The sequence below is a fragment of the Phyllostomus hastatus genome, unplaced genomic scaffold (genome assembly GCF_019186645.2).
Source record: "Phyllostomus hastatus isolate PE091 unplaced genomic scaffold, TTU_PhHast_1.1 phas_contig_80, whole genome shotgun sequence".
In the NCBI taxonomy this organism is placed as follows: domain Eukaryota; kingdom Metazoa; phylum Chordata; class Mammalia; order Chiroptera; family Phyllostomidae; genus Phyllostomus; species Phyllostomus hastatus.
The window spans coordinates 15,371,709-15,398,767 of NW_025333960.1; the positions used below are offsets into that span (position 1 = coordinate 15,371,709).

The 27,059-nt window shown below is 34.3% G+C and overlaps 2 protein-coding genes across 4 annotated transcripts in view; one reads left to right on the forward strand and one right to left on the reverse strand.

The window, feature by feature from the left end:
- Nucleotides 1-20,538, reverse strand: part of NDC80 (NDC80 kinetochore complex component) — a 49,651-nt gene extending 29,113 nt beyond the window's left edge. The window contains exons 1-11 of the mRNA XM_045850129.1: nucleotides 20,418-20,538; nucleotides 19,616-19,725; nucleotides 18,024-18,101; nucleotides 15,153-15,276; nucleotides 14,876-15,048; nucleotides 14,076-14,178; nucleotides 11,390-11,479; nucleotides 9,069-9,162; nucleotides 7,716-7,822; nucleotides 6,844-6,988; nucleotides 3,951-4,156 (exon numbers count right to left, since the gene is read on the reverse strand). Of these exons, the coding sequence (XP_045706085.1) occupies nucleotides 3,951-4,156; nucleotides 6,844-6,988; nucleotides 7,716-7,822; nucleotides 9,069-9,162; nucleotides 11,390-11,479; nucleotides 14,076-14,178; nucleotides 14,876-15,048; nucleotides 15,153-15,276; nucleotides 18,024-18,101; nucleotides 19,616-19,716 (1,221 nt within the window). The 5' untranslated portion in view covers nucleotides 19,717-19,725; nucleotides 20,418-20,538. The remainder of the gene's footprint in view (nucleotides 1-3,950; nucleotides 4,157-6,843; nucleotides 6,989-7,715; nucleotides 7,823-9,068; nucleotides 9,163-11,389; nucleotides 11,480-14,075; nucleotides 14,179-14,875; nucleotides 15,049-15,152; nucleotides 15,277-18,023; nucleotides 18,102-19,615; nucleotides 19,726-20,417) is intronic.
- A 29-nt stretch (nucleotides 20,539-20,567) lies between these two features.
- The window catches only part of METTL4 (methyltransferase 4, N6-adenosine), a 46,367-nt gene continuing 39,875 nt past the window's right edge, over nucleotides 20,568-27,059 (forward strand). Inside the window, exons 1-3 of one of the 3 annotated variants that reach the window (XM_045850039.1) lie at nucleotides 20,568-20,633; nucleotides 22,508-22,907; nucleotides 24,034-24,096. In XM_045850039.1, the coding sequence (XP_045705995.1) occupies nucleotides 22,515-22,907; nucleotides 24,034-24,096 (456 nt within the window). In that variant the 5' untranslated portion in view covers nucleotides 20,568-20,633; nucleotides 22,508-22,514. The other 2 variants (XM_045850038.1, XM_045850037.1) reach the window with 2 other exon arrangements.

Genomic DNA, 27,059 nt, shown 5'->3' on the forward strand with positions numbered 1-27,059 from the left:
AGAAATCAAGAAAAAAATCCCATTCGATATAGCAAAAAGAAAAATAAAATACCTAGGAATAAACCTAACCAAAGAGGTAAAAGACCAATTTTCAGAAAACTACACAACACTGAAGAAAGAAATGAAGGAAGACACAAACAAGTGGAAACATATACCATGTTAATGGATTGCAAGAATTAACATTATGAAAATGTCCATGCTACCCAAAGCAATTTACAGATTCGATGTAACACCTATTAAAGTACCAATGGCATATTTCACAGACATAGAACAAATACTTCGAAAATTTATATGGAACCACAAAGGACCCTGAATAGCTGCTGCAATTTTGAGAAAGAAGAGTAAAGTAGGAGGGATCACAATACCTGATACCAAACTGCATTACAAGGCAACTGTAATCAAAACAGCCTGGTAGTGGCATAAAAACAGGCACATGGACCAGTGGAACAGAACAGAGAGCCCAGAAATAAACCCAAGTCTCTATGGTCAATTAATATTAAACAAATAGGGCAGCAACATAAAATGGAGTAAAAATAGCCTCTTCAACAAATGGTGTTGGGAGAACTGGACAGCTATGTGCAAAAAAATGAAACTTGAGCACCAATTTACACCATAAACAAAAATAAATTCAAGGTGGATAAAAGATTTAAATTTAAGTCACGACACCATTAAAGTCCTAGAGGAGAACATAGGCAGGAAAATCTCAGAAATTTCATGCAACAACATTTTTCTGATATGTCCCCTAGAGCAAGGGACATAAAGGAAAGAATACACAAATGGGATCTCATCAAAATAAAAAGCTCTGCACGGCTAAAGAAAACATATTAAAATAAAAAGAGAACCAACTGTATGGGAAAACATATTTGCCAATGATACCTCAGACAAAGGTTTAATCTCCAAAATATATAAAGAACTTACACAACTCCACTCTAAGAAGATAAGCAAACCAATTAAAAAATGGGCAAAGGACTTGAACAGACACTTCTCTAAGGAGAACATACAGAGGATCCAGAGACACATGAAAAGATGCTCAATATCGCTAGCTATAAGAGAGATGCAAATTAAAACCACAATGAGATATCACTTCACACCAGTGAGAATGGCCATCATAAACAAAGCAACAAACAACAAGTGTTGGAGAGGTTGTGGAGAAAAGGGAACCCCAGTGTACTGTTGGTGGGATTGCAGACTAGTATAACCACTATGGAAAACAGTATGGAATTTTCTCAGAAAACTTAAATTGGATCTGCCTTTTTACCCGGCAATTCCACTGTTAGGATTATATTCTAAGAACCCTGAAACACCAATCCAAAAGAACCTATGCACCTAATGTTTACAGCAGCACAATTTACAATAGCCAAGTGCTGGAAGCAACCTAGGTGCCCATCAGTAAATGAACGGATCAAAAAACTATGGTACATTTACACAATGGAATTCTATGCAGTAGAAAGAAAGAAGGAGCTCCTACCCTTTGTGACAGCATGGATGGAACTGGGAAGCATTATGCTAAGCGAAATAAGCCAGGAGGTGAAAGACAAATACTGTATGATCTCACCTTTAACAGGAACCTAAACAACAAAACAAAGAAACAAGCAAAATATAACCAAAGACACTGAAATAAAGAACAGACTGATAGTGTCCAGAGGGGAGAGGGGAGGGAATTTCAGGGCAAAAGGCGAAGAGTTTAGAGAAACAAGTATAAAGGACACATGGACAAAAACTAGGGGGGCTAGAAATGGGAGGGAGGTGGGGAGGCCTGGGGGGTGGGCTGGGATGGGAGTAAAAGACAGAAAAGTGTATTTGAACAACAATTAAAATAAAATTTAAAAAAAGAAGAAGAAATGGGGAAAAAAAGACATACTTTCTTTTCCTTTTCTTAAAAAAAAGTTTTTATATAAGTTTTCTTAGGAATGCAAATAGTGTATATAGTAGAAAAGATTGCTGTGAAACTGTTAGGAAAAATGTCTCTAAACAACCTGTTAATTTATTATATTGTTTTATAATACACTGGTGTCATGCCCATTATAATGCTGAATCATGAGAAGTTCATGTATACTGCATGTTACATGTAAAAAAGGCAGAAGTATAGAACATTGATAAGACTGCTAACAACAATAATAAGGATAAATTTTGTCTAGAAGTTCATATGGTAAGCCCACTTTCTCAACAATGTTGGCTAAAATGATAATGTACTATCTATAGTATTAAAATGAAGTCAAATAATTTGTTTTTGATGGAGATCACTAATGACTACTGTTAGTGAATTTGACAGAAACTTCTGAATCCTCTTATTGCATCTGACAATGGTAAGTCATTTCCTCTTCTGACCTCTCTGGATAGTCCTTAGTTTCCTTTTAGACCTCTCTTAAAGAACCTTTACCTACTCCAAGGTGTATTCCCAGAGTTCTATTTTCCTATGTATTCTTCCTTGGTAAATTCATCTACCCCTGGTGGCTTTAATCACATTACTGTACACTGATTTTTACCGAATCTACATGAGAAAGCCAAATGATCCAGACCCATATAACAATAGCCTATCAGATATTTTCACTTGGATGGCTAACAGACACAACAGATCCAGCACACCCTCTCCATTCTTGACTAGCAACTTCTCTTTTATTCCAGGGTGAGTGGTACTACTGCTTGCTCAGTCATCCAAGCCAGACACTGCGACTACTTTCCCTTTCTCTCATCAGGTCGTTTTACTCTACTTTCTAAGTAGTCAGAATCTACCCACTTTCAATCTCCACTAGCATTATCCAAATTCATTTTGTAATTTCTCACAACATTTCCACCACAGATTATTATTTGACTGTTTTTCTACCTTCCAATCCAGCTTTCACATCACCAAAACTGAGATTTTTCTGAAATGTGATCATATCTGTTTAAAAATTGTTAAGGGCTTCTTGGGGTTTTTCAGGATAAAGTCCAAACTTCTAAACATGAAAAGAATCCTCACTGTCTGTTCCATGCTCATCTCTTAAGTCTTACTTGTTGCTGTGTCCCCATCCCCTGCTATTAATCACTAGCCATATGAAATGCTTAGAATACCAGAGTGCACCATACTATTTTCTAGGTGTTTCCATACACTCTTTGCTGATTGCCCCCTACCCTTGTCATGCTAACTCTCCCTTGCATTTCTGAATTAAGTTCAGGTATTATCTCTTTAAAGAAGCCTTTCTAAAAACTAGCACAGCCACTCTGGCTGGTGTGGCTCGGTTGGAGCATCGTCCTGTGCACTAAAAGGTTGCAGGTTCGATCCCCATTTGGGGATCCTACAAGAGGCAGCCAATTGGTGTTTTTTTGTCCTTTCTCTCTCTCCCCTTCCTCTCCCTCTAAAAGCAATGGGGGGGGAAAAAAGTCCTTTGGCAAGGGTTAAAAAAAAAAAGCCCCACACCAGATCCATCTCTCTACACAATGCACACTAAATCTGGGTAAGGTATACTATATGCTTCCTCAGTATCTAGTGTAAATACCTACTAGAAGCCTAATCTCATGGTAGAAAAATACCTACTACAATACATTAGAAGTTTCTTGAGGGAAGAATTCATGTCTTTTTGTCTTTTTTCCTCCATGCCCAGCATGATGAGTTGTACACAGCAGATGTTAAATAAATGTTTCAGTAGTGAAAGGTAAATTAAGAGGGATTCATCATCTTCTAGAATAAAAGTCATGGGACTTAAAAAAATTATTCTCATGGCTTGAGAAACTTTCTTGCTTATTTTTTGGTTCACTGTTTGAAAATAAAGTCTATGTTAAATTTGACTAAAAGAAACTAGGATGTTACTGAACTGACATAAAGGGATGAGTGAGTGTGTTTCAGTAAAATGTCAAAGCTAAAAATTTTACCTCATTATTAGCTAATTTATTCTACACTCTCAGTTCTTAATTAGGACAGACCTTTACACAGGTCTGCTCTGGTGAGCAGCCACTCTGGAAATGCGACATACCGCCTCTTTGCCTCTGGCATATTTTAGCTCCTCATTCCACAACTGCTGCTGTTCATCCTCCAGGTCCTTAGTTAGTTTATTAATTGTCTGCTGTAATTCATTTCTTTCATGATTTATTCTTTCAATGTCTGCAACTGAGTACTTCTGGTTGTCAACAATATTCTGTAGTCGAACATTCTCCTGTTTCATTGTTTCACATTCTAGTTCTGCATTGAGAAAAAGAAAACAAATTTGTTAAATTCTTACAATTCCTAGAAAGAAATCATGCTATTATTTAATATACTCAATTAAGGTATCTAAATTTTCAAGTTATATAGATGTATAATTTTCTCTTTTGTATAATTCTGTTTGATCCCACCTTGTTGATAACATTCTTGAAAGATGACAAAGTTTTCCATGAACCTTATTTCCCTATTGCCATGCTATGGTTTTCAGAAAGTGCTACATGAAAAAAAATATTACCCCACACGATTATGATTAATAAGTGTTTACACTTAAAAGGGCTTTTAATACTCCTACACGATTTTCTGCAATAAGCTAGAAAACCCACAAATTTTTCACATAAAAATATTTGTATTAAAATATATCAGTTTTTTATTTTATTACTTTTCAGTGGTTTTATCAGATATTAAGTAACCATGGTGATTAGGCTCTTGCTTTGTCTATTTACCAAAATTTGTAATCAAGAGTGACTATATTGTACCAAGAAAATATGGGACAAACAGCAAATCGTTATGCAAAGAGGAAGAGAAGTTATAAAATTTGAAATATTTTGGGTTATATAGCATAGTGTTTTCTAACCTTCTGTGACTCATTGCTTACAAAGAGTATGGCAGCATTTTTGAGCAGGCTGGGATAAATGGGTGAGGATGCTCATGACCCAAGGGGCCAAGAGAAATCATCCTGAGGGCTGACAGTATCCAGATATTGGCTTTGTTACAATCCATTTGTAGCACTGCTGTTGGAAAGCACTGTACCTGAACTCATAATAAATTAATGGTTGGCTTAAGTAAAATTCTATATAGGAATCTGCACAAAATAATATGAAACATATATAATATCTATACAGTTTAAATATGTTTAATTCACTTTTGGACATGAATGGCTTTAAATAATTAAGAAAGTTAAAATACCCAGAATGAAATAGTCTTAGATTAAGAGTTGTCAAATTATTGTCTCAAACTAAATCACTCTGGGATGGCAAATGATTGCTAAAGTACTTCTCTTATTTCGTTTACAATTATTGGAAAAAAATTCTTACACAAAAAATAGGAAGTAGGAAAACTCTCTTGATTAAATGCCAATAAAGAAGATCAAGTACTAATATTATAAAGTATTGATTTAATTGCATGACAAACATTGCTATAGTAAGAAATTGGTCCATGATTCCTTGTCATGATGGAGAACAAATACCAGGGACCAAGTGTAAACAAACTATTCAAAGAGTTGGTTTAGAGCAAATCTAATATTGTATACAATCATTGATTTTTTGGGGGAAATAATGATTCAGCCAATTCCCTTGATAATTATTATCCCTGACACATGGTCAATATTCCATAGGGTAGGAGTTAAATAAGGATGACAGCTAAGCTGGGAGGTGAGGAAGTTAGGGGCTGGAAGGACTGAGTGAAAAGGTAAAAAGACTCACGAACATGGACAACATTGCAGAGATTGTGGGCTAGGTGGAGGGGGATAAAAGGGGGACTAAATGGTACTGGGAAAAAAAAATACAATAAAACACAACAAAAGGAAACAAAAAGAATTAAATCGAATGTCCTAAGGACAATCTACACAACTCCTATGTGGGACATACAGAGCCTGTAAAATCCAAAAAAGAATAAAATCAAAGAAGGCAAAGACCTGGGAAAATAGTACAGTAGGTCCATGTAGTTATTTATTTTGTAACTGCCATCCAGGGGCCCTGCGATTTGTAGATACCTTCCTTTGCTCTCTTTCTGGCACTAGAGAGTTTATGAAAACAAGGTTAGAAACACACAGGCTATAAATAAGCTTTCTGTAGTTGGGCTCCTGCTTCATTAAGAATTATAGTACTTGCATCTTTTCATTGTGTTTTCTGTCAGCTTAAGCTGCTGAGTAGAAGGTAGTGATAGAGAATAAGAGAATTATAGTACACTGATGCTAGCAGTAGTTTAAGAATCTGGCTATTAATTGGAAGGTGGAATAGATCATGTATTTATTTGTAGGCAGCATATGTTCTTAGATTAGGTCCCTCTTGGTTTCAAAAAGCCAGCTGCCTGAAAACATGTTAGAAGATATAGTAGCATGAAGAATGGCCAGCCAAAGATATGAAGCCCTAATCCCTGGAGTGTGTAAACATTGCCTTCTTTGGAAAAGGGGAGTTTTTGCAGAGGTGATTAAGTTTAGTATTTTGACAAGAGATTACCCTGGGTTATCTATGTGGGCCATAAATGTTATCAAAAATGTCCTTAAAGATAGAGGCAAAGAGAAACTAACACAGACATGAGAGGCAGATGCACAGAGAAGGCAATGTGAAAATGGAGGCAGAGATTGCAGTGATACGGCCACAAGCACTGGAATGCCATCAGACACCAGAAGCTGGAAGAGGCAAGGAATGGATTTCCCTCCATGGTCCTTGGAGCAAGTTGGTCCTGCTGGATTTTGAACTTCTAGCCTTTAGAACTGTGAATGAATAAATTTCTGTTGTTTTCAGCTACCAAGTTCATGATAATTTGTTATAGCAGCTTCAAACAACTAATATAGAAAGCACTGAAAACTTGGTACCCTATTAGATATTTACCATTAAAGGAAAAAAGATATGGATGATGAAGGTGTCTTTCTATATGTGATAAAATCCCACACACAAGTCCCCTTCCCAATCTGAATGACCTCTTTTAGCATTAGTTGTGCTTACCTATTCTAGAAATATCTTCCTCGAGACCATTCAATTTCTGGTCAAGAATGGCTGAATGAGACTCCAAATTGCTCATGTATGCCTGATATTTTTGAACATCTGCTTGTAAAGATGCTTTCAGTTTTCTCAATGTCTCTAAACGATTCTTTAAAAGAAAAAATATTAAATTAGTTATTCTCATCACTAATAATTCCATACTTTACTTGAAAGTAAAACAATATTATTTAAATTCATCTTAGAGAAAGGTAAATAAGAGTTTCTCTTTCATTTTTAGAGGGAGTCAGAGGACTTTGCTATTATTACGTAATTAAGATGTACTTTTTACCAAGTCAGGTTGGGACAGAAAATGTCAAGAGCCAGAGCGAAAAAGCACAAACATTTAAAATCTGATATTTTACAGAACAGTCCAGATACTTCAATAATACACAAAATAAAATTAGATATCTGAATACTATCATTTAGCTTTAAGAAAGTTCCTAGAATATAATATACATAATAGAAACCCTTTTATTACCATTTTTTTCCACTGCAAAACTCAGGGCTCTTGTAAATAATACTCCCTAGAGGTGTATAACATGGGACCTAATTCAAAATCCTTTTGGTCTTATGTAAATATGTAAGACTCTTTCATCATACTGTGAACATCATTAGTCCAATACTGACAGAACACCAGGGAAAACAAAGCCTCAGAGACACCAAACATGTTTTCATTGGGAGTTCTGTCCTATAAAAAAAATCCTACTTTCAACAAATATATTTTGTTAATCTATTTTTTAAAAAATTTTAATAGCTGGTATTCAGTAAGGAGACCCCATGGTCCAAAAGAACTAAGTAAATGTATAAACTTATTGAAGATAAGCATGTTTACTAACCGGTTCTTTTTCTCTTTCTTGTTCCAATCTTGCAATCTGTTCATTGAGTGCTTTGTTTTTTGCTGCTAATGATTCCAGCTTGAAAGCATCTACATTAAATAAATCCTCTGGAGACAAAACCCAAAAACTTTGTAAGATCTCAAATCTGTCTAGAACACTGTTCCCCAGGGTTTTCCCATCGCTCTCTCACTTCCTTTTGGTCTCTGGCAAAACACTGTCAGTAAAGGACATCCACCCTCTCTAAAATAGCTAATGGTTCTCCTTTCTCCACTACACTCTCTACCTCCTTGTCCTGCTTTATTTTTCTGCATAGTACTTGGCACCATTGACTTATAGTTGTTCATTTGATTACTGTCTCTAAAAGAATATAAGCTCATAGGGCAGGAATTTTTATCAATTATTCACTACTGTATCCTCAGTGCCTAATGGTGGCTGGCATAGAATAGGTATAGAATAAGTAAATACAATTTACGATGAACTAATTTTAAAAAGAAATACCAAAGGACTCAACAGATGCTTTTTGTATTAGATCACTATGAATTTTCTTTTTTTAAAACATCATTTACCTTGCTCCCTTTCTCATGTGGAGAAGCTGAAATTACCCTCATCACTCTTTAGGAAGGTGCATCCCATGGGAACATAAAGGGAACTTTCATCTTTTCTGCTAATAGTGGCAAGGCAATATTCTCCTGTTCTGATTGATTTTATTGTCTTTGGAGAAGGAGCTATACACAAATTGATCCATTTTACCTACTGCTCTGGCATTTTATATACAAGGCTATTTCAATAAAAGAAACAAAAATGTAAAACTATGCCGCTGGAACATTTTAGAGTTAGCCAGTAAGTACTGAATGTTACTAGATTATAGCAGAGTGGAAACATTTTTCTTTGGAAACATAATGGTTAACTTTCTGTCACAAATATTGAAGGTGACCTTAGGTCTTTTGACTAATTTGTGCTTTGATTCTCAAATAGTAAAGCAAGGGTACCACAGAAATATGCTCCAAGAGGAATAACACTTGCTGACTATCTTCTGTGCTCCTGGTAGTATGTTTCAACTTTATGTATGGCCATCTAATCTCACAAAGCTTTGGTAACAAGTAGTTTGTTAAGGTCATATAGCCAGTAAGGGGCAATGCCTAAGGTCTGACTCCAACATCCGTATTCTTTTTGCTCAATTTTTACTTCTCTTTGCAAAAAAAAAAAAAAAAAAATCAATGAAAACAAAACTCAGTAAGCATCCAAATGAATTTAAAGTGAGTATCTTATATAAACACTGGGTATGGCAAGCCAAGCTACAACTCCATGGGCTGAGTTAAATAAAAAGTAAACACTAGGAATGAGAACACTTACTCAGCTTTGACTGCAACTCTGCGTTCATCTCCTCAAAGCTGTCAGCACCAGTCATGAAACTCTCATAGCATTTTATGGTGTAGTCCAAAAACAACTGATTGGATTAAGCAGATTTAAAAACAAAGCCATGATTCTCTGTTTAATTTGTTTTACCTTTCTAAGTGGAACTTTAAATTTGAATTAAAAAAAAAAAAAAGTCCAGAATACTAAATAGCTATATGAACTCCTATATAAATGAGACAAACATGGGGTATATCATTAATTATGCTGCACAAATTTAGCCTGGTACTTCTAATACTGAGTACGAAAAAAATAAAACTTAAATTTGGATAAGGGTGATATTTAATAAACAGTAAAAAAACTCCATACATTCAGAATGTGAGACAGTCACACAAGGAAGCTTATTAATTCATCACAAAATTTGGAATTCAACAAAAATTGCACAAACTTGTTTATATTTAGGGATAATCTACTTTATTAAAAATTAAGTAAATCACTAATCATGTAAGTCCAATTAAACTCACAAGGCTTAGTTGTGAAAACCAGAAATTACCGCATTTTGCTGTGTATGACGCGCTCCCACATTATAGATGGGATTATTGTACCCATGGCATGTAATCATTACACCCATGAATAAGGCACATTCCTTATTTTTCCCTCAAAAATTTGGGCAAATATGCATTTCCATGCATATTATACATGGAAAAATAATGTAATTAATAAAGGCTATAATTTCACTGTAACTGTGGATTAAAAAATGGCATGATTAGTAGAGATCTAAACAGTAGAATACTATTATTCTTAATATTTATCTAGGAGAAAGTAACACAATATTTTGCAATTATAAGCTGTTTTGGTCATGGACAGTGAATAATTTGTTAGGGGGTAAGGATGGCTGATCAGAATTTTTCCACAGCCTAGATAAAGTAAGTATCGCTCAAGAGAAACCAATTCCCTTTGCACTGATTCGGTGCTTTACTAAGCAACCTTCTTATTACTTAATTGAAAGGAGTATTCTGAATAGGCAGTATACATATTCCTCTAACTAAAAAAGTGTATCACTGATGGTAAATCAATACATTTTCATTTTACAGCAGATAAGTCTCTTGTGAATTCAATGAGAATGAATCAGTTTTCTTAAGCTCAGTCAATTTTTCAGATTTAAAAAAAAAACAAGAATTTCTGGACCCCACAAAGCAGAAGTTCAGAATCTGTTCAAGTTAAATGATAACTTTCTAAAAATAGCATGTCATGGTTAACAAAGTGTTCCCTACATTGACATCTGAAATAATAGCTAGAACAGCAAGAATAACTTTTACTGGTTTAACCTTCAAAATAAATGCCAAAATTTTAATGTTTATTAAGTGTTGTGTGTACATTTGGGGGATATATGAGGTATAAATAAATCTAGTCTAGTACACACTGCAGCTTGAGAACAGGGATCACAGATGAAGTAGAAAAGGGGCACAATTTTTGTTAACAACAATAACAACAACAAAAGTAATGATATCATGCCAGTCCGTTGATACATCTTTGAATTATTTCCCAGGTAATAATAAAAAAGGTGAGTCTGAAGTTATTTCCACTTTCTTTTTATGAGAAGTGCTCCAAAGAGTAAAGATAAGAATTAAAGCAGATAATGGTATAATGGGTTTTCTTCTTAGGTCCCTGCATGGTGAAAGGTGTTTTACATATGCCACAGGACCTTCATGTTTAATCTCAACATTATAAATTTATTTCTTAGAGCTGTTTGCTCCATTTAGAAACACGAGTTTGTGTGTTTTAGGAAATAGGGTTGGGCTAGTTATACATTTTGGGCTCCAATAAAGTGTGGTTTGGAAACCAATTTCAATGATGTTTACTTACGGAAGTGGTAACTTGAAGTGGCAATATGCCTAACTAAAAAGGCCAAAATAAAAGAAACAAACAAACCCCCAATATTTTAATATCCAATCTATTATGCTTTGTACTGACAAAAAATTATATTAAAATAATGCTGCCTTACTGAAGTCTTCATTCTAAGAGACAGAAAGGAAAAGAAATGTTATATGTATACATTAGTAAGAACATGTCATGATCTAATTCCAATTGCCTTGTATTTTTTATTTACGTAGTTAACATTCCCAAGTCACTTTGCCTAATTTCAGGAAGTTACAATGTCACTCTAATAAATCCATTGACTGATATTTAAAAAATCATTTTTAGAAGTTTTTTTAGGAAGCAAAATGTCAATCTCTACAAAAGAACATATTAATTTCAATAGTGATGTATTTAGTTAATAAAATCAAGATAACACTAATGTTTATGGTAATGAGAGGTACCTTATTATACATAATTCCATCTTCAGTTTCTTCTCCCCAAGGCTGGCCATCATCAAATAAAGGTGAACTTTCTTTCATGGCAGTATGTAACTAATTGGTACACAATCAACATATTAAGTTTATGAGAAAAACATAGAGCTCTCACGTTTTGTCAATTGTTTTTAGTGTCATTTTAAGATGCATTTACATCACCACCTGCTTGAAAGTCTCTTCAGAGATTATTGTACTGAGCCTTAAAATATAATCCTTTAGATATTTTAGTAACTAAATCCCTTAGGATTAAAAAAGGATGGGTTTCATATTTAGTTCTATAGAGAAAAATATGCTGATCTTTACTCTATTAAACCACTGAAAACATATACACACATTTTAATGTAATTCTGAGAATCCACAACATAAAAGGTGAACCAACAATAATTATTTCTCTTTTATATGAACTCAATTTTGGTGCTCAAATGTTATCTACTGACTCCTTCAGTATGTATGAATATGAAATTTAGATTGAATTTTACAATATAGAATTCTTCATAAATACAATTGTTTAAACTTCAAAGTGATTATAGGTAATAAATTGTAACAAAACATTCAGATTTTTATAATTCCTAAGCTAAAGGACAAATGGCCAAAGGGTTTTAATGCATAGAAATTCCCTTTGGAATCTTGTTTTTATAATTTGTTTTAAAAATATAACTTGTCATAATAAAATAATTAGAAACTTTAAATGAAATTGCTATAAAATGTGAAGGTATAAATGTATACCTAATATAAGGATCATTAAGCTTCTAAGAAAAGGACTATGCATTAAGAGAGTAAGAAAAGGTGGTTTCTGCTGAAAATATTTCATTAAATTTTCTTATCATAGCAATTAAAACAAGATCCCTGAGTGGGGAGTCTCTCATTGATTCTTAAATTGCTATAGTTCAGTTTTACCACCTCAAACAAACCAAGATAGGAAGGAGATTTCAACTTAAATAATAGACTTGGAGGCATCTCAAGAGCTCACTTGCTGATAGAAGCCACAATAGGTATTCCAGGACTTCCTGCATTGACTATGAACATGCTAACTCCCAACCAGGTAACAATGATGTAAGTTGCTCAGGCAAGCCCCCCCCCCCCCCCCACAAGGTAGTGTTAGAGCAACAACAGGAGTGTTTGGTGGTGGGAGCAGAGAGGTGATTATCCAATGTCCATGGGTATCACTGAGGAGAAACAAATTGAATACATAAATGCTATATAAAGTTCAATAAAACTTGGGTTGTATTAATGAACTATGATATTGGATTTCTACTCTAATTTTAACAATTGGGTGTGTTGAAGGTAGTAGAATGTCTACTGGGTCAAAAATCCATCCACCCAGTGCCTGACCACATTTAGTTAAGAGCTGGCTGATGGGCAAGAGAATGCTGAGGCAATAATATTGGTTTTAAGGACTTTAACACCTCTAAGGCAAAAAACTCAGAAGCTATAAAAATAAACTGTATTAGATTGATAAAAATTTATGCTTCTGAATAGTCAAAACATAGCACATAAATCAAGAGGGAAAAGGGAAAATATTTGTACCATATACATAAAAGCTAATTCCTCCAAATTGACTATTTTTTAAAAAGATTTTTTTAAATTTATTTTTAGAGAGGGAAGGGAGGGAGAAAGAGAGAGAGAAACATCAATGTGCAGTTGCTGGGGGCCATGGCCTGAAACCCAGGCATGTGCCCTGACTGGGAATCGAACCTGTGACACTTTGGTTCGCAGCCCGCGCTCAATCCACTGAGCTATGCCAGCCAGGGCTCAAATTGACTATTTTTGATATACAAAATGGTATTTACAAATCAGTAAGAAAACAAGGCAAAAGACACGAATAGACAGTAATAATGTGAAAAATATTCAAGTTTCAAAACAAAAAATACAAATATGAAAATTATCAATGATTAAAATCAATAAGTTTAATACATAAATTCAATATATAAAGGTTTAAACTAAGAGCACAGCAAGTAATAAAATACCAAATGCGCCAAAAATATGCACCAGTAGGTTATGACAAACCATAATTGCTTTAATATACATATTAAAAATAGCTATTTTCACCTTCCAAATGGGTTAAGATTTTAAAGCAATAGTGCCTATGCTTTAAATAGTACTATGCTTTAATAGTGCTAATGATATGGGAAAAGTGGTATGCTCATACACTGTTGAGGAGCTTTTATGTAGTGCAAGTTTTCTGGAGAGGAATCTATCAACATGCATCAAAAGCTCAAAAAATATACATAATTTTCACAGCAAAAATGCACCTTTAAAACTATATTTCAAGGAAATGTTTTAAGTTGTTGGATATGGGTACATCACTCTCTGTGTATGCTTTTCTGCATTTTCCACACTTTTTGCAATAAATATGAATGTTAATTTAGAAAAGGGAAAAAAAATAAATGTTATGGGGGAAATAATCTCCTACTGACTTTGAGCTGTAAAACCTCATGAAAACAAAGAATCTCCTTGCAAATGTGATACTTCCTACCCTCACCTCTGGAACCATGATTAATAGTTTGAAGAGTTTAAAATCAAGTACACTTTGAAAAATGAAACTGATGCAGACTTTGAGATAATTGGCAAAAGCATGATTAGGAGAAACAGAAATACCTTGAGGGGAAAAAATGTTTTCTATGTATACATTTAAAAATGAAAAATCAAATACCTTGATGCAGTCTATTAGCCAAACCAAGGCTGCCACAATGTGAGGCCATGTATGAGGGGCCCCCACTGTATACATGGAGCTTTTGGATATTGCAAAAGGATACCTATGAAAAATTAGAAAAAATAAGTTAACTTAATGTTAATTTTGTAAAAGTAATGTCTAAATTAAGAAGAAATTTCTTCTTAATTAGAAACTTCTTACTTAGAAACTTCCATGTATACATTAACAGTCTCCACTTGTTTTTAGAAGATCTATGCTGAGATTCTGTCCTTAGTCTCTTACCCTCCAAGGATTCTGTGTACTTTTTGGTTTCTTCTCTGAAGATTTCTGTGTATACATATCCCCTAAGCTGCAGAGTTTGATTTACAACTAATATGCTGGACTTGTTACCTAAAAGATCATCTGTTCTCTCAAATTAAATGTACCTTGAAAAGACCACATACACACAACCCTTCATCCTCAAATCCATTCCTCCCCCTGTGTTTACACAGCTTCTTAACTTCATCTCACTCCATTTTCACCAGGCCTTCAATCCTGTCTTTTTTGTTTTTATGAACTCTGTGGTAACCAGCCCATACTATCTATTTCTTATCACTTCTGTAGTTGAGGGCCTTCTGATCTATCAGCTGTAGTTAGGTAAAAACCTCCAAAGAGTCATTCAAGTTACCCTACATATATTGCCCATAGTGACCATATTAAAATATATTATTTCTCTTAACTCAAAATCTTTATAGATTTATTAAGTTTGATTCTTCTGTGTTCCAACATTCTGTCTAGACTAATAAAAATAACATACGAACCCAAGCCCTTTGAAGATTCTTGGAACCTCTTCTTCAAACTTTGTGTCAGGAAATTCATACGAAGGGCACAGGAAGCCATAAAGAAAAGTGAAGATCTTTAGGAAGTCTTTAACGGAAGGAGCTTGTAGAGATTTCATGGATACACTATATGCATAACCATTTTCTGTAAGAAACTATAATAATTTTTATGAAACATCAAACATTTTATAATAGAAAAATTACTGGAAAATATTTAAGGAAGCACTAACAATTTAGGCTATTTAAAATTATAAAATACCTCACAGAGTAGTCGAATACACTGTTGAATGAATGCTTTGTCATTAAGTGGTCTTGGGTCCTTGATTTTTTCAGAACAGGAAAATATACCAAATTGACTATTCCGGGATCCAGGTCCACTGGTTCTGGAAACATTTTTAAAAAACGGTCAGAACTATTTCCTTCTGTGGTCAAGTCTAAATTATTTCAAGGTGATTTTATATTTTAACATAAATATCAAACATTAAAGTTCAACAATTCTTTAATTTTTATTTGAACAGAATTCTCTTCAAACAGAAAAAAAGAGCAAATAACAAAGAGTAAAGTATTAAAAAAACTCCACACACTTCTGGTGCTTTGCATTAGATCCATCCTCTAAGCATGTGCATTTTGAGTCCACTAGATCTTCTGCACAAACTGTTTTCCAAGTCTATTCAATAACTTAAGTCCCTTAGCCATTCTATTTACCCCTCCATGATAGTTCCTTCACTCCCAACCCTTTTATTTGCCACTAGTTCTTATAGAAAAACTGCGATTGAGATGTTAAGTAGGTTATGCATGCTTTTATTCATGAACACTTTAATGTCATGAAATATTATGTGTCTGATTGTTAATCTACCATAAATATATGTTGCTATATTTTACTCATAAATGGCCACAGCATATATGCTCCATTCCAAGCCTGTCTCCCAAAACAAAAACCAATTTGTTTAAATCTTTATGATGGTTTCTTTTCCTACCTATGTGGTTCAATTCAGCTCACCATTGTAGGTTATTAAATATCCTTGAAACAATTTTCTTTATTGGACAGATGGCACAAAACTGAGTTGCAGATGGCCCTGCATATCCGTGGGTTCCACATCCACAGATTTAACCAACCATGGATAGACAATATTAACACAAAAAAGTCATGTTGTTGATGACATGTACTATATATTTAGGTTTATGATGGTTGTGTCTGTACTGAACATGTACAGACTTTTTTCTCATTATTCTTCCCTAAACAATACGGTATTTACACATGTTATATTTTATTAGGTATTATAAATAATCTAGAGATTTTTAAAGTATACAAGAAGATATACTTGTGTCATATGCAAATACTATGACATTATGTGTAAAGGACTTGAACATATGCAGATTTTGGTATATGCAGGGGCTCTTGAAACAAATCTCTGGAGGATACCTAGGGATGACTGCATAATGAACTTTGCTGTAATATCTGAACTATGTTCATCAAAACTTCATTTTTCCCTGCAAGTTTGATTGCTGCATTCAAGTTCTCTCTTGCCCAGGTTCTAAAGTTCTTAGGTCCTCACAAATTTTTTCCCTTCAGAATTTGCTAATTTGAGAACCACTTTTCTTCATACTGCTATTGTTTAACCTCTAATATATAGCACTTATTCTACACAAACTATACTAATGGATATCTTTTTTGAATTTTAAGAGAAATTCCCAATCAAAATACTGTATCATTAACTTATAGTTTAAGAGCATAGGACCTAGTATGAGGGTCTGACAAACTGTCTCTAATACTAGTTGTGTGACCTTGGGTATATTAAATTCTCTGTGCTTCAATTTCCTTACTGTAAAATGGAGACAATAACAAAATCTACTCATAGTACAGTTCTGAGGACTGGTTAAAAGAGTTAATACAGATAAAGCACTTAAAACAAAGTTTGGTTTATTAAAATATTCTGCAAATGTTAGATTTTAAAATTATCACTATCTCTGAAGTTCAGCTCTGAGATAAAAGTTGTATTACAAAAATGCCTTGAGATTTTCCATCAAATGGAAGACAGTTTAACTAGGTTTCATGGCATACTTTTCCTAATGTAACACATATTTCATCTCTAAATACTTTCAAAACAATTGAACAGATTTATCTTAAAACATAGTTATATTTTGTTTTGGTGAAATGAACAGTTTATTTTCTCAATTTTGGGGTTGAACATTTCTTTTAAAAAATCAACTTTATTGAGGTGCAATTTGCTTAGAATAAAATGTTCAGTTTAATGAGGTTTAACAATGTGTACACTTGTTTAATCTCTACCACAATAAAACTGAAGATTTTTATCATCCCCAAACTCTTATACTTCTTACTAGTCAATCCTGCTCCACCTCCAGGTCAGGCAACCAACAATCTACTCTAGACAATGGTTCTCAAAGAGTGATCTAGAGATATGAGAAATCAAAACTATTTTCATAAAAAATTAAGACGTTATTTGCTGCTTTCCCTCACAAGTTTACAGTAGAGTATTCCAGGGGCTGGCTATATGATATATGATATTGTAAGAGATTAAATGCAGAAGCAGATATGAGAATTTGGCTATCTTCTATTAAGCTAGACATTGATGAGATTTGCCAAAATGTAAAACAATAATACTCTTCTTATTGAAAGTTCTGTTTTGAAATTTTTAAAATTAAAAGCATGTTATTTATGTTAACAAGTAGTGTGTTGTTATTTTAAATTGAATTAATACATGTTTTAAAGTTTTCTCAGTTTTGATTTCTAATGTAATAGATACAGCCCACAAAATAAAAGCTCTTTGGAGTCTTTAATATTTAAATGTATAAAAAAATCTGGGACTAAAATATTGAACTAGATGACGGTTCCTCCTAATTCTAAATGCTATGATTCCATAGTGTTTGAAAATTGGTATAGAATTTTTAATTAACTATTTACTGGTAACAGTGAAATAGTCTGATTATGCTGATAGGTCTCTAGCATCATCTAAAGCAGATATAATCATTTAACCATTTAAACAGAGGAGAACTCGATTAAAGCTTTCTCTTGAAAGGGGCCATGCTAATTTTTTGTACCCAGACAGCATTTAGCCCAGCTCATTGCTTTAAGAATCTCTTCATTAGAACTAATAAAAAAGATCATTACCTTTTACCAAATACAGAGACTTTTCTTTCAGATGTGGGTTTGTTTATGTTCAATTTTCCAAAGGCTGGTTTCTCCTTGCTTTAAGAAAAGGAGGAAAACAAACTTTTTAAAAATACTAGTTCAAGAAATTTTTGGAAATATGTCAGAACCAAACATCTTCCCTATTACCTATAAAAATAATTCAAAATTATGAAAACTTTCAGCAGCAATCATAACTGTTAGGCCTATTCTGTATCAGAATAGTTACACTTAATGTAAATTATCTGAATTACAGCCTAAAACATCGACAACTGGAAGCCTTTCTGCTTCCAATACAATTCAAAACAAATCTTTTGGCATATGTAACATGCAACAGCACAAATAATTTTTCTGACTTCAGAAAAAAAAATCTATAAATACTTCAAATTTCTAAAAAGAGCAGAGGTCCATACTATGTAAACCTAAGTAATTTAAAAACAGTTACCAAGCAAAACTTGTACCTTGTGTTAACAAAAAATGTTAACTTCATGGCTGAAAGTCTTTTTTAAAAAAAAGATTAGGCCACTGTTAGCACAAAAGACCAAGTCCTGGGGTATGAAGTCCGAACCCCGAGCAGCATGGCAAGGTGAAAAGACATGTCTTATGTCCTGGAGTTAAGCCAGTTTATACATCAAATGTAGGGGTGGGCAGTTGGAGTCATAAGTTGTTCCAAAAAATTTTACATTAGCTATGGACAAAACTGGGGAGAAGCTGAAGTGGAGCCAGCTCTGGGATAGCTGAGTTAGCAAGGAAGAAGTGTCCACTCCTTTGGATTGGCTGTGGGCAACAGAATGAAGTTTATGTATAAATATCAAGCAGAGGCTCTTGGGGTTCTATGGCACCTGGCTATTCTCTCTTTTAGATATTCATAAAAATAGCCACCTGGAAATTAATCCTAATCCCAACAGATATACAGAAATGTAAGTAATATTTTGTCAGAGTGGGCCCACAGCTATTAACTGGCTAATAGTTTCTTCTCTCACTCTCAGGCCACTGTAAGCTGTAATTTTATTTCAGAACTTTTTTTTCTAGTCACTTGGTATTAGAGAAGGATTGAAACAGCCCTACAGTGGCTTACTAAGAGCCCTCTCCTAATTGGAAGAAAATGACTCATAAGAGAAAACTAGTTTTTGATAGTGAGTTCTTTATCGAGCGAATCTTGAGAAAATATTTTGGAGAAGTGTTCTGTAGGCTGCTACTCAACTGCAACTTATCATCAGGGCAAAAAATACCTTTGATTGAGAAATTTGCTAGTTGAATATGCCTTAGTAAATTGAAGGTTATGGCATGGAGCCTACTCAAACAAGCAGCTCCAGAATAAAGGAGGAAAAAAGAAAGCGTGCTGAAGGGAATTAATTTTAGGAGTTGCCTTGCAAAAGACTTGACTTTGAGAATTTAAGGATCAAATGAGATAAAACACAACACCTAGTAATAGGCCCACTTTCAGCATTCATTGACCCACATTAGGTTACTACTGAGAACAGGCAAGATTCACCATGACATCACTCATTAGCTTTGTATTAACTAGCTTTAAAGATTTCTCTGTCCAAGACAATAAAGCATGAAGTACTTACTTTTGAGGGGTATAGAGGCCTTGTTTATTGAAGTCTTGGGATCTTAACTCCTGCATTGAGAGGCGGCCAGCACCGCCGGTAGATACTGAACTGCGCTTCATGCTTATGACCTGCATCCATGAATTCAGTATTAAAAAATCTTTCCCAGAGGCACTACTTAAGCACCAACTATTATCTTTATCCTCAACAGAAAGGCAGCTAATTCTATTGTTTCTTCAAGATAACCTTTTCCTGGAAGTTAATCCCCACAAACATACATGAATCTGAGCAGTTTTTTGTTAGCTGGTCCATAGCTATCAACAGGCTAACTGTTCTCTTTCTCTCACTCTCTGGCTACTGTAATTTAATTTAGAACATCCCAGAATTTTCTTGTCACCTTCTTGGTTTGAGCATCTATTTATTCTTCAATCTATGCTTCTGCATCGGCCACTTTCCCACTGTAACCCATATGCCATTCCTAATCAATACTTGAAATGTATCCTTAAGATTTAAGATTAAGACTTCCAGATGTACTTACATGGACACTAGGATGTTACACTAGTATCTCAAACACACCAAACAGTTCCTAACCCTGCTCCAATCAATTCTTCCTCCTTTCTGGTCTCCAGCCTCTCTTCTTCCCATCAGCGCCCCCCTAGGCCTTCCCCTATCCCGTGTAAAAATTTACTGGATTCCAGGAAACTAGCGTTTCTCAGATTCGGCCCAGATCTTAACACGTTAGCCTCTAAATTGCGGGCACTTGTCGCCTTCTCCCTCCACACCAGTACTGCCGCCATAGTATTAAACCGCAGTAATTATTTACCTTACTCCAGTCGAATTTCCGTAATCCCGGCAATCAACCACTAGACAGGAAGGCAGCCGCCAAAACACTAACTCCAAGATCTACCCGCCAGCGCCGTTAGAATTTTAAAATTTCCGCTTCTGTGACGTCATCACGCCTGCTTGCGCGTGCGCATCTCTTACGGGGTGCTGCTCGTCGCCGGAAATCTGCGTCGGTCGTTCCCTGCGGTCTTTCCGGGTACGTTACCGTCTCCGAGCACTACGAGATTGCCCGGTGAAATCGGCTCCGACGCCTGTTTATCTCTGAAGGCGCTTGCCCTTTAAGTTGTTGGGGAGCGGGGAGATTGCTCCAAGTTTCTTAGGAAATGCCTTGTCCGTACAGCAACATGGCCGTGCCCGTTAACTCTTAGAAAAGGAGACTTTTTTCATTTGACCTGAGAGGGGTGTCTTGACCACTATTTAGATGGGTGCCGTTTCATGATGCAAGTTTGCGAAGGCGACAAGCACTTTTCTGACATGGGAAGCGGGTGAGGTAGGAAACAGTGATTGCTGAGTTTGGGTGCAGTCATTTCCGAAGATCGCACTGGTGTGGCCGACGCTAAGGTTCGGCTCAGAATTTGCTTTGGATTTTACGATCCTGTAGTGTGGTGATGTCCTGTGAGAAGTTAGGACGAATCCAAGTGGTCAGGGGTAGGGTTAGTGAGAAGCAGATAAGTAGCAGAGAGAGGTGCAGTGAGCATAGTTAGTTATTAGTTAGCTTTGTTAAAATAGGACACTCCCGTTTCCCTGAGTTCCCTGGAACTCAGAGACACACACTGCCTAATATCTAGAGTGGTGGGGGTGGAAGATAGAGCTCAGAGCCAAAGTCGGGATACCTGGATCTTGTACCAATTGTGCTAACCTAGAGTTGTAATTTTGGGCACGCCATTCCTTCCATCTGAGTTTCACCCTTCCTATCTAAATCTCTAGCTCTCACTAGCCACTACAGGACCTCCTCACCACAAGTGGAGGTTCTGAAGGGAGGACCAATGCCGGAATTACTATCACCAATAGCATTTGAGCAATTGCTTTGTGTAAGGCACTGCACAGCTATTTATGTCGATCGTCTCATTAAATTCTCTAAACTGCCCTCTGAGATGTAATAAAAAATGATGAAATTGTGACTCAGTGGGATGAAATAGCTTGTTCATGGTCATAATGCTAAAACATGGAGTTATACTCTAAATGCTACTAGTATTAACTGTGCTTGTGTATTAGTCACTTATGTATTTCTTAGCCTGTCCCCCTCTTAAAGTGCCCCAATACACTAGATTTAGTAAGCAATATCCAGAACTGAAAACCGTCTTTTGAAAAAAGATTAGGAAGTTCTGAAAAACCTAGTTGAAGAGAGACTGTTCAGAACCAGTACAGATCTAGATTGTAACCTTGCAGTTTTGCTATGGCTTAGTGCTTCTGATGTGCTGTTAAAATTGCATTTTGCTTTGCTTTTACCCTTTTTTGCACTTCATTGATACCAAGGGTTAAATAGGGCAGTGATATTGGAGAATGGGTTGGTTTACTATGACAAATGTAGTTTGAAAAAAAAAAAAAAGCTGGCATGCTGATAACTCCTGGAAATTGTGACCTTGTGTGGGTTTATCTCATTAAAAAGGGTGGTTTCACATAGGCAGTACAGTATTATTTGCTTTCACAGGACACTTTTACTTATTAAGGAGTCAGTGACTTTCTGACTTGGAAGATGAACACTTAGTGGCTAGATCCAAGTGCCAAGCTGGGCCCAGGAAGATAGGAGGATCAAATCAAGATTCTAGAAATTAGATCAGGTTTTAACAATCTTTGGCCAAGTTGGCTGAAAGTTTTGAATTATCAACTCTGAAATTAAAAGTTTATATGAAAACATTGTAATTTTCCTTAGACCTGCTGCATATCATGAACAGTAAATTCTCTATGTGTGCATGTCAAGTTTATTTGCACATAAATCTACCCTTGTGTATGAAGTATATTTTTTTGAAATACAGGGCATTTAAGAACTTCATCTGGAAAGTTGGGTTTTGCATCTAATCTCTAATTCCTTGTGTTTTTTTTTTGTTTTGTTTTTTTTGTTTTTTTAAGAAAGAGAATGTCAGTGGTGCATCAGCTGTCACCAGGATGGTTACTGGATCATCTTTCTTTCATTAACAAGATAAACTATCAAGTTCACCAGCATCATGAGCCTTGTTGCAGCAAAAATGAACCCACTACTTCTGTCCACCTTGATTCTCTTCATGTGGATTCTAAATCTTCTTTTGGATCCTCTGCTAAATTGATTGCTTCTGACTCTACCACTAAGCCAGAGCAAGATGATAGGGGAAATTGTGAAGCGTTCATGCAAAAGTACATTTTTCGATCTGAACTGTTTGATATCAATAAACCTCATATAATTTCCGCTGTTCGCAAGGAATGCCAAAGTAATGAAAAGGAAGATATAATGAATGGTATTAAAAAGGAAACCTCCATTTCTACTCTTAGGAAGGTAGAAAGTTTTAAGAAATTTTTATATTTCTACAGAAAACACCAAAGAAATTTATTATTCCAATGTCTCAAATATCTTGTGATTTACTAAGCATTAAGAATAAAGCATAAGAAGGCTTTGATATATCCAGAGTAATTTTTAATTCTTTGCTAACAATTTGCTATAAAGAAATAGAGATTTATGATATTGTGATAAGTACCTGAAAGAGAATACTATTACTAATTCAGGCAAATAATAACACGCGACAGTAAAGGACTTTACACTTTACTAAGTATGGACATTATCTTTTAATGTTTAGGTGTTTTAGTATTTTATTAGGTATTTTAATGTTTAGGTATCGCATATTGGGTAAATTTCTCATTTTAATATGGAAAAATAGAGATGAGCATATGTAATGAATGTTATCTTGACAAACTTAACCTTATTTCTGATGTACTTTGGCAAATTGTAAAATCAGCTTAACCTTAAGTAAGTCCATTTATTTATTCAGCCAAGAAACATTTATTGTCAGTCTGTTAGGAGTTTGCCACCAAGTTAAACACAGGTTTCAGCAATAAAAAATAGAGTCCCTGCTCTGTATTGCACTGTCTTACATGTTTTTTGCTATGGAATTACTAGATACAGAACAGTGTTAATATATCTGATTTGTACCTCACCATCAAATCAGTCATAAACAACTATTAGGAATGTATTAAGAATACATTGGAAAATATTTTTGGTGACAATACGTGGATGATAGTTCCTCTTTTCAGAAATGAAGAAAGTAAATGTCAACTGAAGAAAGTGTCAACTGATGACACTGGATTGTTTATACACTTCCACAGTTTTCTTGTATTCCATGGATGTCAGTGCTACATTTTATCATTTCGTACTATTTCTTACTAATAGCGGATAAGGCTGAGGTGACCTTTTATCACCTATTAAATTTGTAGTAAAGGTAACAATTATTATTATTTGGGAAAGGTTTTGTAGCCTTTCTCTACCCTTGACACTGATTTTGACCTTGGTAGTCAATTATTACCTCTTAAAGACAGATGCACGATATGAAAAATGTTGTAAAGAAAAAAATTCAAAATCTTAATATTGTGATAGCAATATAATTTTCTCCCTGTAATTTACTCTTTAGAAGCGTAAAAGGTGTCTCACTTTCAATCAAGGTGAATTGGATGCTATGGAATACCATGAAAAGGTAAGATGGAAATGTTCATTGTTGACATTATAAGATTAATGTGAAGTAGTATAAATAAATAGTATAAATAAGGATATTCTTAAAAATCAAGCAATCATTTGATTAAGGTTAGAATTTAATAGTTGGAGTGGTTCATTGTTAATTTTATAGTAATGAACAATTTAAACTAGTTTTTATTAAAACTTCATGTACTCCTATTTTACATATTTAATGTAGGTAAACTTATGCTATATTGGTTTAAGTTTAGAAATTTTATAAGTTATAAAAGCCTGTTGTCCACAGCTAAAACAACTTGTTGAGTAGCAGAAGAAAGCACAGAGAATGTGAAGGATGTATTTCTGGAACTTTGAGGTAAATGAGATCTAGGAGCTAAAGAAATGAGAGAAAATAGAGGGTACACAAGCTTAACTCTCTAAGGAACACCTTTGATATGGGAAGTGGTGTTGAAATTTGGCTTAGAGACCTGATAGTAAGTTTTGGACATGTTGAGTTAATATGATGGAAAAACAATAGATTTTTTCCTGTCTTTTTTTGTGGTAAAATATACATAACAAAATTTATCGCTTTAATCTTTTTGAGGTATATAATTTAGCATTAATTACATTCACACTATGTGCCATCATCACCACTATCCATCTCCAGAACTTTTTTATTATTCCAAATAGAATCTGTACCCATCACATAATAACTTCCCATTCCCCACTCTCCCTAGCCCTTGACAACCTCTATTCTATTCTCTGGTTTTATGAATTTGCCTATTTTAGGTGTTACATATAAGTGCAGCTATACATTATTTATCTTTTTGGAGCTATATGATTTATTTCACTTAGTATAATGTTTACAAGGCTTATCTGTGTTACAGCATGTATCAGAATTTCATTCCTTTTTAAGGTTGAATAATATTTTATTGTGTGTATATACCACATTTATTTATCCATTGATTTGTTCTTTTGGGTTGTTTCTACTTTTAGTCATTGTGAATAATACTGTGAATGAATATTGGTGTACAATATATATTTGAGTCCCTGCTTTCAATTCTTTTGGGTACAAATTCTTTCTGGGTACCCAGAAGTAGAATTGCTGGATCATATAGTAATTTTATGTTTAACTGTTTGAAGAACTGCCAAACTGCTTCCACAGCAGCTGCACCATCTTACATTCCCACCAGCAGTGCACAAAGGTTCCAAGTTTTGCACATCTTCACCAACACTTGCTGTTTTCTTTTTAACACTAGCCACCCTAATGGGTGTGGAGTGGTAGCTCATTATGGTTTTCATTAATACATTGGATTTTAAATGTGTTGATGACAGCTAAATATACAAATGCTAAATTCTTTATTACCAAAAGTCTACTGTGTTTTGTTAATTTTGAAAATACACTTATTGCCTGGAAATGCAACTTGAAAGATTTAACTGCAGAAATATGCAAATATTCAGGGTCTGATATCATAAGAGTAATTTACAAAAAAACCCAGGGTCTGATATCGTGCAAGAAAGATTAATAATTTTACTTTAAGATGTTAAATTGGATTAGAGAATATAATTTTTAAATTCATGTGTATTTTTATTGTTAAACACTTATTACAATTAATATTAATAAATTATATAATTTATATTTAATGATAACTGTAAATTATGAAACATTTGTATGGTATAGAATGTAATCTAACTCTTAACAAGTCAGAATAGAATACTTACAAATCTAATGTAGAGCTCTTTTAGTTTCAGTAGCCAATTTGAATAAAGACACAATTTGGCCATTTTATTATCAATTAAAATTTTATAGAAATTAAAATTTCTATCTGCTGTAATGTAACATTCAGGAATTAATGACTAAGAAGGTTGGTAGGAGGACTATTAGATATGCAGGTGACTTTAAGGAACATATATTATGGAAAGCCTGGAGTAGATCTTGCCTTATTATTTTCTTCACTGAACCTATCTGTGCCTTTCACTTTCTTCCTATGTAAGTTCATTTATTCATTTGTTTACTTATTAACTAAAATTAAATTAATACAATTTACATAAAAATACTCATTAAATACCAACTGTATACCAACTGTGTCAGCCTTAGGACTTCAGAAGATTGTATCAACTGATTAGCACATTAGAAATAGACAATTTTGGCTGTTTCCTCCATCCTTACCATCATAATTATTATTTTTGATCTTTGCCAATATGATAGGTAAAAATAGTATTTTAGTATGGTTTTAATTTTATTATGTGTGTAGTTAAGCATTTTTACATATGTTTAAAATTCATTTGTATTTTTTTCATGTGAACTGTTGGTTTCTTTTGCACACTTAAAAATTGGGTTGCTATCTTTTTTACTGATATATAGAAGCTTTCCATATGTTAGGGAAATTAGCGCTTTGTGTATGATACAAATTGGGAATATATTTTCCAGTTTGTCATTTAAATTTTAATTATGATATTTTTTGTTTTTTTGCCACACAGACAATTATTACATTTTATTTAGACAAATTTATTTATTTTAATCTTTTATGACTTCTGGATTTTTGAGCCATAATTGGAAAGGTAATTCTCTTAAGGTTTTAAATTAATTTCCCCATGTTTTCTTTTAGAACATTTATGGGTTTATTTCATACTTATAGCTTTGATTCATTTAGGTTTTTTCCTGGTATAATGTGTGGACTATGGATCCAATGTTTTTTTCCCAGATCACTACCCTTTTGTCCCACCATCATTTATTTTTTTCTGCTGATTTGAGATGCTAAATGTGCTAAATTTACATAAGTATTTTCATTTATTTTTGGACCTTAAGTCTTATTTAATTTGTTTGTCTAATGTATTTGCCACTCTCCTTTCAGATTTTACAATATCAGTATGTTTCTTTTTTTTATTAAATACTTTTGAATTTTGTTGTTGTTCAAGTACAGTTTTCTGCCTTTTACCCCCACCTCTCCCTCCCACCCCAGCCATCCCCACCTCCCTCCCCTGTTT